We start from the raw sequence: 13045 nt of genomic DNA, 5'->3' as shown, positions 1-13045 counted from the left end.
AGGGCTATGTTGGTCCTCTGACAGGAGGCTCCCTGAGGGCAGGGTTATATTTTCCCCTCGCATTGAAGGCTCTCTGAGGACAAGGATATTATTTCCTCTTCTGATCAAGGACTCCTAGAGGGAGTCCCCCATACTGGAAGCTCCCTGAAGGCAGGACTGTGTTTCTCCCCAAGAATGGAGGCTCCCTGAGGGCAGGGCTCTGTCTCCCCCACAAGTCTGGATGACTTGGGCTAGAGCTAAAATGGGACCATGAACCGCCACGTGGGGGCGTGGGAAACCCTAGGGGGGCGGAGACCCTGGGGGGAGGGGAGGGGCCGGGGGTCCCCAGTCCGGGAGGGGGGGCTCTGGGGTGGGGGGGCCGGAAGCGGAAGTGGAGCTGCACTTCCGGCCCTCAGCGGGGCGGCCATGTTGGAGCGGCGGAGGCGGCGCAGAGGCTGGTCCCGGGTCCCCGCGGCGGCGGCCGGTAGGTGTTGGGCCCGCGGGGCCGAGCCGGCCCGGGCCGTCCAGAGGGGGCGCTGGGCCCGGGGCCTGGCCGTGGCGGCGGCGGCGGCGGCGGCTTGGTCTGCCGGGGCGGGCCGCAGGCAGCGCTGAGGGGGCGGGGCTGGGGGCGCTTCGGAGCCCCTCCCCCACTCCAGCCCTCCCCCTCCCGCCCTCCCCTGCCCTCCCCCTCCCTTCCCCGCCTCGTGCTACCCCCGGCGCCCACTGCCCTCCCCCTCATAAGTCCCTCCACAGTCATAGATCCCCACCCACAACTCCCCCATTCTTACATCCTTTCGGGTCCTTTCACCCCCATACACCCCCGACCTCCCCCCGACCCCCAGGTTTCCTGCCCCTCCCACCCTCTTCTTTATCCACCTTATCCCACCTTTTTCATGCATACGTACCAGGAGGCCCGGGAGAGGTCTTCTTGCCGACCCCACACCTTGAAGCATTGGGACTCTCCCATCATCCATACTTCATTTTTTTATTCTTCCACTGCCTTCTCACCCCAGGCTCCCCTGGCCACGTCCTTCTCATCCTCATACCCATACCCATCTCCATCCTCATCCTCACCCCCATCTTTAGCCCCAGTCCCATCCTCACCCTCATCTCCATCCTCATCACCGTCTCCATCCCCATTCCCATCAGTTCTTGAATTTTGCCATACTCCATGCTTTTCTACTCCTCACAAAGCTCAAGATATCTCAGCTTCAGCCTTGGAACCCTCTATAGCCTCAGGTTTCTTCTCTCAGTATTCCATATATTCATCAAGGTCACACCCCCTCAAAAGAAAACGAAACAACTGGGGCCAGGCATCTTCTTCATATAGACTTTCTGAATCAGGAACCTGGCCCCAATTTCTCACCTGTGGAGCCTCCCAAATCCATGGACGTACAGAACATCTGCTGTCTTTCTTGAGTTCCCCATAAGGGGCTTCATGCTTCTTCATTCCAGAGGGTTCCTTTCCAATCACCCCAACCTTCTCCCAGTTCTGCCTCTGTATGACCTTGGGCAAGTAAGTAACTTCCCCTTTCTGAGCATCAGTTTTCCCATCTATGCAATAGAGGGGTTTGAAGGTCCTATCCAACTCTAAATCTGGGTTTCTTAATCTCCCTTCCAGTTTGTACCTTCTAGGATTCTGTGATCCCTTCACTGGTATTAATCATTTTAGGTCCCTATCTCTGTGCCCTCTCACATGTTCACACCTCAAGCCCATTCCCTTCTCTTCTTGAGGCTGTGGGGAAATACAGATCTAGTTGGAAGGCCTTAGGCACCCTGAAGTGCCTTGGAATAACCTCTGTCTGGTTCCTTTGTGGGCCTCTGAAGTTTGTGATAACCTAGGCTGGAAAGCCGTAGTCCTCCCCCAACCAGCCAGAGTGGCGAGATGCTGGCGTAGGAGAGCCTGAATGGGATGACCCGCAGCTCAGAGGTCAGGCAGACCAAACGCTCTGAGCAAGCCCAAGTCTCCCTCCTTCCCCTTCCCCTTCCACGTGCCCAGTCCCAGGATCCTGAACCTTCCCTTTTTTTCCCCACTTCCAAATTCAGATCCAATAAAGGGCTAAGGTCCTGTGAAGGAAAAAAAGATTGTTTGTGGTTTAATGGGGGTGGGGGTGGGGTGGGATGTCACTGTCACTGGCTCAGCCTGCTGCTTCCTGAGCCTAAAGGAATGTTTCTAAACAAAGAGGTGACAATTGCTGCTTTGGGGAATAAGAGAATCTACCAGGAGTTTTCAAATTGCTACCTGAGCCCATTAGGACTATGGGAAGTGTATGTGTGTGCTGGAGAGACAGCTCCTGGTGTTGGTGTGCATAGGGAATACTACTTAGTTAGGGCTCTGCCTGGGATCCCACAGCACTAAGCTGCTACTGATCTTTTAATGAGTTAGCTGCATCGGGGGAGGTTGCTCCTGTCCCTAGGTCCATAAGCCCCTGGGAGCAGTGGTATTACACAAATACTTCCCCTTCCTTCCCTTTCTGCTGGAAGCTGTATCTGTTTGTGGTCAGTGCTGAAGAAGTCAGTCACTCCAAGCAGTGCCCAGCCAGCAGGCTACAGTTGGGTAGGTGGGGGATTCCCTTTGCCCCTAGGAATGCTGGTGCTTTTCTGGATGGATGATTGGTGGTAATGAAAGCCACCTGAGGTCTGAGGAGTTGCAGAAGTCTGGAAACATTTCCTATTTGCTAATGAAAAAGGCCTCAGTCTGACTCCACTATCCCAACCACTGGGCCCAAGGAGGCTCTTCTACGAAGGATTTTGGGCCAAGCCCAGGCCCAGGGCTTCCTGCCAGGCTGTGGAAGGCCTGCCCTTGCCCTGGAAGAGGATGGGGAGGTTTGGTTTGAGAAGACAGTTTCCTGCTTACATGCCTCTCTCTGGGAGGGAACCTCTAAATCATGGGGTGAATTGTAGTTCTCCTGGCTTTTGGCTTTCTTGGGAGGAATGGGGTGGCAGTTTCCCTGGGTGCCATTAGAAGATAGGGGTGAGAAGGCAAAATGTGGCCTTAGACCAGGGGCCCTTCCCATTGCCAGGCTGGAGTGCCAGGGTAGTTTACTCCTCAGTTTCTTCCAGGTTTGAAAGAGGTTCTTATCATTCTATTCACCCGATAAGTAATCTTGATATCCTTAAGGGTAAGAAAGCCTTGACTTCACACTCCCTTTGGCCCAGTTCTGGAAGATCTAACTACTGGCACTTAGAGACACGCATAGCAGCCAAGCAGAGTCAGAAGCCCTGAATTTGGATCCCAGCTCTTTGCTTGGTACTTGCATGATCTTGTACAAGTTACTTGACCTCCCTGGGCCTCAGTTTCCTCATTTAGAAGATAAGGAGGTTTAGGGCAGCTAGGTGGCACAGTGGATAGAGCACCGGCCCTGGAGTCAGGAGTACCTGAGTTCAAATCCGGGCTCAGACACTTAACACTTACTAGCTGTGTGACCCTGGGCAAGTCACAACCCCAATTGCCTCACTAAAAAAAAAAAGAAGAAGCAGCTAAGGAGGTTGACCTAGGTGATCTCTAATGCTCCTTCCCAAACTAAATTTATTATCCTTTGAACCCTTGCACCTAATTCTCTTTCTTGGAAATCATCCAGTACAACCTTCTCATTTTACTAGGAGAAAAAAAATCCTATAGGGTCAAGTGACTTCTCTGAAATTACTCTGGTTTTGAGTAACAGAACTGGAATTTCTAATATTCCTTCCAGTCTTAAGTCCTGTGATGCTCTAGGCCACTTTCTCACCCTACTAGGTCTCCGTTTCCTTCCTGAAAAAAGAAAACGGTTGAACTAGGTGGTTCCTAAGGCCCCTTCCAGCTCTAAATCTACCAACTCCATGAGATCAATCTTTCCCAGAGGTAGGAGGAGGAGGAGACAAAAGAGTCCACTAAGAGATGGCTTACCTTTGGGCCTCTTTCCTCTTTTGGTCACATGGGGATAACGGTCCTTATGGTACTTGGCTCATAGGGATATTGTGAGGACAAATCTGACTCATAGAAATAGCTGTGCTTTGGGGCAGCTAGGTGGCGCAGTGGATAGAGCACCGGCCCTGGAATCAGGAGGACCTGAGTTCAAATCCAGCCTCAGACACTTAACAATTACTAGCTGTGTGACCCTGGGCAAGTCACTTAACCCCAATTGCCTCACTAAAAAAAAAAGAAATAAAAAAAAGAAATAGCTGTGCTTTAGTGGAAAGAGCATTGAATCAGAAGTAAGGAAAAGTAGAATTAAATCTTCACTGTGACCGTGGGCAAATCATTTTTCTCTGTGCCTTAATTTCCACATCATTAAAATGGAAATAATACACATCCTACCTACCTCCCAGGGCTATTGCAAAGAAAGTACTTTGTAAACTTTAAAGTAGCATATAAATGAGTTGTAATTACAGACTTGAGGCCCACAGAAGGGAAATGACTTGACTAACATCACACAGCCTGGAAGATGCCTCTGGCCAAGTTCCCTTGTGGAACCCTCAAGACTGTAATAACCAGCCTTCTGGAAAGCCAGCCTCCATACTGGCAGAGGCAAGATTCGCACCCTTCGATTTGACTAGATGCCCTTTCCAGTCCACGGCACTTTGGGGAATGTGACCTCCCTCAGTGTTCCCAGTTTGTTTACCCCCTGAGGCCTGTGCACAAGTTCTCAACCTTGCCTTAACAAAAGTCAAGTAGACCTGGTCCCTAAACTCTTGACTCCTCTTACATTCTTCCCTCCAGGTACTTCCAGATGGATTTTCTTGGGTTGCCAGATGGTGAGCAGCTTCCTCCTCAAGCTGTAACCTCTTCCCAAGTCCCAGCCCACCTATTGTCATTCACCTTGTGCTGGGCACCTTCCCTCACTCTCATAAGTTGAGGGTCTCTTTTGACTCTGCCTTTTTCCTTATACCCCAAGTGCATTCAGCAAATGTTTATTAAAATGTTCATTGTGTGCCCAGCACTTTGCTAGGTGCTAGGGATATATGGTTGCAAACATAGAGTCCCCAATTTCTAAGACTTTATATTCCAGTGGGAATGAGCACAGATGAGTGCTATGAAGTGTATATAAAGTAAGTACAATGCAGTTTTCAGGGGCGGAGGACCCTAGCACAGGCTGGGCTGAGGAAAGGCCTCACATATAAGGTGGCACTTCAGCTGCAGCCCTGCTACACAAAGGCTCAGAGATGGGCTTGGCAGCCAGGCCAGTTTGGCTGGAACAAAGAGTAGGTGAAAGAAAGTAACACGTAACAAATAAGGTAAGATAGGCTACAGCTAGACTGTTAAGGGCCTTAAATGCCAAATTGAGGAGTTTGTATTTGATCGTGGGGGTCATAGGGAGCCACTAAGTTTTCTTGAACAGGTCAGCCCTGTGCTTTAGGAGCATTTGACAGCTCTGTGGAGGATATAGTGGAGAGGGTCCACACTAGAGGCACAAAGGACAATTAGGAGGTAGATGTAACAGTCTAATCAAGGGGTGATGAGGATCTGAACTAGGTTAATGGCCATGTGAAGAGAGACAGGGATAGATTTGAGAGCTGTTGTGGACATAGAAATAAAATCTGGCAACTAAATTAGAGAGGATGAGTGAGGAAATGAGGATAATTGAGGATTACTTGGAGGTGGTGAACTTGAGTGAGTAGAAGGATGGTAATACCCTTAACAGAAACAGGGAAGTTAGAAAAAAGGGAGGAAAGATAATGAATTGTATTTTGGTCATAGTGGTTTCAAGATGTCTCTTAAGGCATCCCTTTACAAATGCCCAATGGATAAGCTGTTGATGCAAGACTGGAATTCATGAGAGAGGCTACCATAGATTTTGGAGTCATATACAAATAGATGACAATTGAACATACACAAGCTGATGAATTAATTGGGAGTAAGCAAAGAAATAAGGGCCCTGGACAGAACCCTAGAATACATTTACACACAGGAAGACCATGAGCCTTCAAAGGAGACTGGGGAGGAGTGGCCAGTTGTTATGAGGAGAACCAGGAAAGAGATGGCATGAAAACCCAGGGAGAACAAAATATCCAGGACAAAAGACTGGTCAAAAACGTTAAGTGCATCCTAGAGACCAAGAGGGATCAGAAGTGAGAAGACTCCATTAGATCTGACAGCAGGTAATGCTTATATGCTATAGACACTTGGACAGAAAGAGGAAACAGATACAGAATTCAGGAAGCAGATTACAAGCTAGGCATGGAGATAGGACATGGCAGGTATAGTAGGGGACTTTTAAATTATCTGGATGAAGTGTTTTGTTTTTAAAGAGAAATCATTGGTAATTTTGGAATGGGCAATTTCATTTATTTGAGTGATGAGATTGGAACTCAGATTTCTAAGGGTTGAGATGTGAGTGAGAGAGTAAGTATAGTGGAGACTGAGTTTTTCTGGGAGTTTAGTTGTGAACAGATGGAGATATATAGTAGAAATATGGGATCTGACAGGGAAAGTTTTTTTTTTTTAAAGGAGAAGAAAAACTTGGGCATGTTTGTAGGCAGTAGAGAAGGAGCCAATATGAAGGAGGAATTGAAAATTAAGAGAGGTTGCAGGACCAAGCTGCGGGAGGAGATAGGAAAGTAGAAGATCAAGACTACAAGTAGAAGGATTGGCAGTGGTAAGGACAAAGGGCACCTCTCCATCAGAGGCTGGACCAAGGGAAGAGCTGATGAGGAGTTTGAGACTGAAAAGGCATCACAGGGTAGCTCTATTTTATCAACAGGTTATGGGACAGAGGAAAGGAAGGAGGTATGAAGAAGGTACGGTATAAGAGGTTTAAGGTTGGAACATCTGTCTGTTGGGGATATGCAGTAGAGAATCAAGAGTCAAGGGATTGCCCTGCTGCTTCGAGGGCCAAGTGGAGATTAAACAGCAGGGGTTTTGTAGTGGATCCAGGAAGCCCCTGAGTTGGAGCAGAGATCTCCATTCAACCTCCACATGTTCTCCTCTGTTTCCTGCACACAGCACGGCCACCACACTCATTCCATTGTTCAGCATCCCTCACTTGTCCTGTTGATAACCTCCTTACTGGTCTTCCTGCTGCTGATCATCTTCCATTCAGTTCATCTTCCCTTATGATGCCAAAATAACCTTCCTTCGAGATGGGTCTGACCTTATCACTCTCCTCAAAAACCTTCAGGGGCTCCCTAGTGCATGTAGGACAAAAGAGGGATTTACCCTGACATCGATGGCCCTCTATAATTTTGTTACTATTGTCCTTTCCCATATTATCTTATACTCTTTCACTTCACGCACTCCAGCCAAAATCCAGCCATACTGGAGGACTGTCTTCTAATGTTGGCCTGTCATGCTTCAGGCTTGAACTGTGCTCCCTACTCTTCTTCACCTGTTCATTCTTCTCTTTCCTCAAGGCTTAGCTCAGGTGTCAGTCTTCTCTGAACCTCTCCAATCAAAAGTGTTCTTTCCTTCAAGTTTCCCCTAGATTATGTGTTCAGGATCTCTCCTTTGTCCCTGTTGCTCTCTTCCTTGTATTATATTTCAGTTAAAGACATGACTTAACTGTGTATTGGGTCCTGAGCATTTGCGGGGGGAAAAAATAGTCCCTCCTCTCAAGGATCTTATAATCTAATGAAGGATACACCATGTACACAAATAAGTAAGCAGAAAGTCATGTAAAGTCATGCCCAGAGGGCCAGAGCACTAACATCTGGGGGACATGGAAAGACCTCTGGCAGAGACTGGCTCCAGAGCTATGCTTTGAAGGAAGCTAGGGATTCTGAGAGGCAGATCCAAGGAGAGAGTCCATTCGTGACATTTGGGATCCTATGTTCACGGGTATGAAAAGGAGAAATGGAATATCATATACAGGAGACAGCTACTAGACTGATTTGGAGTAGAGCATTCATGAAGGGGAGGGAAGGGGAGGAAGGATCTAGATTTTTGAGACCTTTAAACATTGGCCAAGGAGTTTGTCCTAGTTTGTCTTAGAGGCAATAGGGAGCCACTTCATGAAGGTCTGAGTTGGAAGTGATATGGTCAGATATATCTCTTTGGAATCTCAATCTGGCCACTCTGTGAAGGCTAGTTTGGAAAAGCAAGAGACTAGAATGAGGGAGAGCCATTGGGAAGTTAGTGAGCTGGTACAGGGTAGAAGTGACCTGGGCTGGCATTAGGGCAGGGGCTGTGTGAATAGAAAGGAGACTGATGTGACAGACTCCCAACACATCAATTTAACAGGCCTAGGCAACTGATTGGACGCTGGGTGTGAGAGGGAAAGAAGAGTCAGGTAACTTAGAAGGCTGCTGGTGTCCTTGATAGAAGGGAAGTGGAGGGGCAGGATGTAGGGGGAAATAGGAGTTCTGTTGTAGAAATGGTGCATTGGAGATAACTACAGGAAGAAACAGAATAGGGTCGCAGAGAAAAGGACAGAAAGCAGCAGAGACAAGTCCGTTATCTTTGAATGTACTAACTACATGTACTAAACAATAAAAACTAGCGGTGCCTATTAGAGAACTTCAAGTTTCATGTACTTTATTCTTTTGGTGTTCCACTATTATGTGGAAATGCTCATTTTATTTGGTCTTTAATTTCAGAACAAACATAAAAATTTAAGTCTAGTTTGTATTATGGGTTCTGGAGTTGAGGAGAGAGATCAGGGCTAGATATACAGATCTGGGAATCGTTTGCATAGAGATGAAAGTGGAAGCCATGGTGCTGATAGCTCACTAAGGGTCAAGAAAGAGGAGAAGAGGGCTCAGGACAGAGACATGAGTAATGCTCAGCATGCCACAGGCAAGATGATCCAGCCAAGGAGCCAAGGACAGCTGTCAGGCAGGGAGGACAAAAATGAACAAGCAGCATTAAAAGAGCTTAGGGAGGAGAGAGTATTTCAGAGGAGGGTGGTCAACAGGGTCAGAACTGGCTGAGGACGGCAAGTCCTCATTGGGTTTGGGAGAGAGTGCCAGAGTGCCATGCATTTCAAATGAAGGGGTTCTAAAGGCTCCTGAGCCTCCTCATTTTACTGATGAGGAAACTTGAGGCCCAGAGAGGTTAATCACACAGCTAGTAAGTTTCTGAGATGGGATTTGAGCTGAGGATGGTGGAGACTTTGGAGGCTATGTACAATTTAAATCAAGCATTTAAAAACATTTGTTAAGTGCCGGCACTGGGGATGGTGAGGGAAGCAGTCCGTGCCCTCAAAAAGTAGGCATTCTGCTGGGAACACGTGGATCCATGCAGAGAAGCTAGCTATTAACTAAATACATAGTAATTGGGAGGTGGGAGAGGGGCTCAGGAAAAACTTCCTGAGGGAGATGACACTTGTGCCAAGCTGGGGGCTCCAAGAGGAATGGGTGAGGAGGGGGAGCCTTTCAGGCCTGCAGGTGTGGGGTTCCCTCTCCCTGCCCCCCCCATATTCCCCTCCCCCTCCAGAATGTAAGCTCCTCAAGGGCAGGGCCTATGTCAGTTTTTTTCTTTCCCTTGGGCTGGGACACGATAGCCACTTAATGTTTACGGTGAATTCTCTTCTGAAGACGCCCTTTCTGAAGGCTGCACTGAGGCTGTGATTGTGTTGTCCTTAATTGGGCTTCCTCTTTTTCTTTGAGGTGTCAAGCACTGGTTTGTGGGCCCTGGACAGCTCTTCCCAGCCTAATGCCATGAATGTGGAGGTGGATAATGTGGAGGAGAAAGCTGTCCATTCATGGTCCAGACTCTCCTCTGCAGGACAGAAAGCCTTGGAGGAAGCACTCCTGGTCTTCAACCCCATGTCCAAGGACCTCAGTGACACGGAGGCCCAGCTTGTGGCCTTTCTCCAAGGTCTCCGGGAGGAGGGCTATCAGCCCACTATCCTTCGGAGCAAGGATGTGTATGGCTATAGCTCCTGCACAGCCGACCCCCCCCAGCCAAACCAAACACTACGTTGGCCCTGCTGCCCAGGCCAAACCGCTGCCCTCGGACGTTCCCAAAGCCACTTCCAGGAGCCTGCTGGCTGTCCCAGGGACCATCTTGGGGAGGTCTTCTAAGGTCTCTAGTTCCCCAATAATCAAAACCAGCTCCACCAACCTTTTGTTGAACTCCCTGAAACAGTCAGGCTCAGGCAGTGGCAAGAACTCATCTGTGGGCTTCCCTACCCACATGTACCCCGGGGTATACCCAGCTATGCGGCTCTCTGTTGTTCTAGAAGCCTTGGTCCCTTTAAAGGCCACAGCGTCCTGTTTAAACTCCAAGTACAAGCCTCTGGGGATCTCAAATTCAGACCTTAAGCTGCTGAAGGGCTCAGGGAGATCCCGGCAATCAGCTCCCAACAAAACCACTAACAAAGGGCACCGGTGTTTGAGCCGGAAAGCGCCAGACCGGGCAGCCCTCTCAAAGGGCGGGCGACGGGGCCCCAATGGGGGTGTCCTTCGGGAGAGCAACGCCTGCAAGGCCTCAGGCATCCTCAATGGCAGGCGTCGAAAGAAGGGGACCCAGGTGAAGACCTCCAAGAGCGGGGCCAGGACTGCCTGTAGGGGGGGCAGAGGCAGCCACCAGGAACCCACAGGGCCAAAGAGGAAAAGGTCGGAGGAGGCTAAAGAGACCCCAGCCAAGAAGAAGAGCAAGCTGGGGCCTGGACTCAGCAAAGCGAGGCCGGTGCCAAGGTCGCCAAACCTCCTAAAGTTCCGTGTCATCAAAGTAAATAAGCGCTTCTCTGACGAGGAGGTCCGGCAGAGAGCACAGAAGATCCTGAGAGTCAATTTGTCTCCAGTGATCCGCATCCAGCCACTGCCCCGCTCTGTCTCCTGATTGACTCAGGGTCCAGTCCAGGGCCCGTTTCCCTCTGACTCAGCCCCCTTCCCCCCAATTCATCCACCCTCCCCTGTGGGAAAGGGGAGCGAGAGACTTTGATTCTCCTGCTGGTGGCTGCAGCAGCATGGGTGTTGGGTGACAGTGTGTTAGCTGATACCTGCAGACTCTGGGCAGCTTGCTCCATTCCTGTTTCAGGCTCTCTGGCCCCCAGGCCCTGGAACTGCCTGCCCGGCTCTGAGCCACATTCAGAAATGCAGGGAGATGCCTCCCCCGTCCCAAGGGAGAGAGCAGGGTCTTACCACCCGCTCTCAAAGAGCCTCGTATGGCTTCACCCCAACAGACCTTCCCCAGACCCTTGGGGGAGGCGGTTTTGTCATGACGTGATGCACTGTGATTTGTTATTTTCCAAGCTCTATGTTTACTGATTTCATTTTGATCAAGTTTTATATCTTTATATGCCCCCATCTCCCCCCCCCCCATCCAGGCCTCTGCCTCCTTCGTCAGAGTCAGAGCTTGGGGTTTCCTCCCTCTTTTCAGAATGCATTTACGCCTCCTCTTGTTCTGGGGCCTCTCCGTGCTTCCAGGAAAGTACTTGTGACTGAAGGAGTAGAATGGGTTGGTTTCAGGAACAGGTTAATTGACAGCTCCTGGCATTTTCCTTCTAAACTAGTGGCAGGGAACAGGCCTGCCATCTGCCTACCTGAGTGACCATCCCCTTGAGTCCATCCATCTCAGTAAGGCAGCTCCTAAGTGCTGTCAGGGGTGTGGCTGAGGGAGCCAGCCTGTAAACTGGCAGGGGATTTCGTGTTCGGGACTTGTTCTGACTTCCTCTGGGTGGTTAGGAGAGGCTCTGCCTTCTTGGAGTTTGCTTCTGTGGGTAGATTTGGGCACAGGCCAACTCACTCCCCAGGGACATCCTGAGACAGCCTGGGCTTAGGCCTTATGAGCAGAAAGGAGAGAGTCAGGTGACCAGGCCCTTGTTTTTGCAAGATCATGGAGGAGCCTGCCAGGTGAGTAAGTATAGGGTTGTGACCTTAAAACTGATCTATAGGCCAAGAGAGGCAAAGAGGATTTTTTTTTTTGGTCTCCTTCTTCCCAGGGGGACAGAACCAGACAGTGACTCCTTGTCTCCCATCCTTGCACACCATGAGTCTGTGGGCAACCATCCAGAGCTTCAAGGCCTTTCCTCAGGGCTGCTGCTTCCCTCCTGGCTGCTACTTTCCCCCCAGGGCCTTATCTCTAAATCCCTGCAGCTAGACCTTGAGGAATTGTGACTGTCTAGCCTCAGCCTTTCTTTCCTTCTTTCCCTTCATCCTTCCCCAGAATCCGGTTGCCCCTCTTCTTCCTTCTACCAGTCATACTCTTGGGTCTTGGCTCTGGGAGTGTGTGTTGAGGGAGGGGAAAATGGGGAGAGATATGTTCAGTCTCTTCTCACTTGAAACAAAAGGATGGTTGGAGGTAGGAATGGCCTGGAGCACCAATGGTCGTTGTGTCTCAGGACCAAGACTTTGAGGCCTTAATCCACCTCAGACCCCATCGTGGGCCTGTGGAACAGAGCTGGAAGCTGTTGAGCCAGGTCACACCATGCCCTTTCCCTGACACGGGAGTACTCTGTTTCCAAGTTGGCCCCTCGTGCCAGTCAGGCAATGGTGGCTACAAAGAACGCCTCTGCGGATGGGTCGATGGAGGTTTGGGGCCTGTGGGTGAAGTTCTCCACTTTCCTCCCTGTCGTAGAACAGGGGAGGCTGGGGTAATGAACAAAAGGCTTGGTCACTTCCATGACAGGTGAAAAGCATTTCCCAACTGGACTCTGGACTCTCAGATGGGGGGCTGAGCTGGCACTCCCCCCCTCAAATTTGAATCCAAACAGTGTCCCTTTTCCCCTTCATCCTGCCCTCAAGTCGTCCAGCCTACCCTTGCCCTCTGCCATCTGGGGGTCCCTCAGAGTCCATAGTGGCAATGGTGGGGGTGGAGCCTAGAAGGCAGGTCACCATTCCTTCCCTGGTTGGTGTCCTTTGTGACTTTGGGAAACTCGAGGACCAGACCCTCATCCCTGCTGCGTGTTCATTGGTTTGTTTGTGACGTCTCCACGGATGCGGATCTGTGATGTTCGGTATGCAGTTGTGGCCTGAAGAGTGCAGCTGACTTCAGGGGAAGGCCCTCAGGCCTCTGGGCTCTGAGGTCTTGCTGGCATTTAAGTTAAATGGGAATTATTGACCACTTGCAGGCCACTTGTTCTGCTGTCCTCAGTAAATGGTGCTTCATCCTCTGCCTCTGTGTCTGAGTACTTCTTCCCAGAAAGGAACTGGAATTCAAGGGCATTGGCAGTGGGTGGGGACTTGCTGGGGATGGGAAGTAGAAAAT

General features: G+C 50.1%; 1 protein-coding gene across 1 annotated transcript; it reads left to right on the top strand.

The window, feature by feature from the left end:
* Positions 1-391: 391 nt before the first annotated feature.
* CCDC71 (coiled-coil domain containing 71) lies at positions 392-12950 on the top strand. Its single transcript, XM_043977168.1, is given in 3 exon segments — positions 392-463; positions 9502-9789; positions 9791-12950. Coding segments are annotated over 2 exon segments (1125 nt in total). The 5' UTR covers positions 392-463; positions 9502-9552; the 3' UTR covers positions 10679-12950.
* The last annotated feature ends 95 nt before the right edge of the window (positions 12951-13045 follow it).

Source organism: Dromiciops gliroides, chromosome 1 (genome assembly GCF_019393635.1).
Source record: "Dromiciops gliroides isolate mDroGli1 chromosome 1, mDroGli1.pri, whole genome shotgun sequence".
NCBI lineage: Eukaryota > Metazoa > Chordata > Mammalia > Microbiotheria > Microbiotheriidae > Dromiciops > Dromiciops gliroides.
This window is presented reverse-complemented; position numbering and strand designations above follow the sequence as displayed.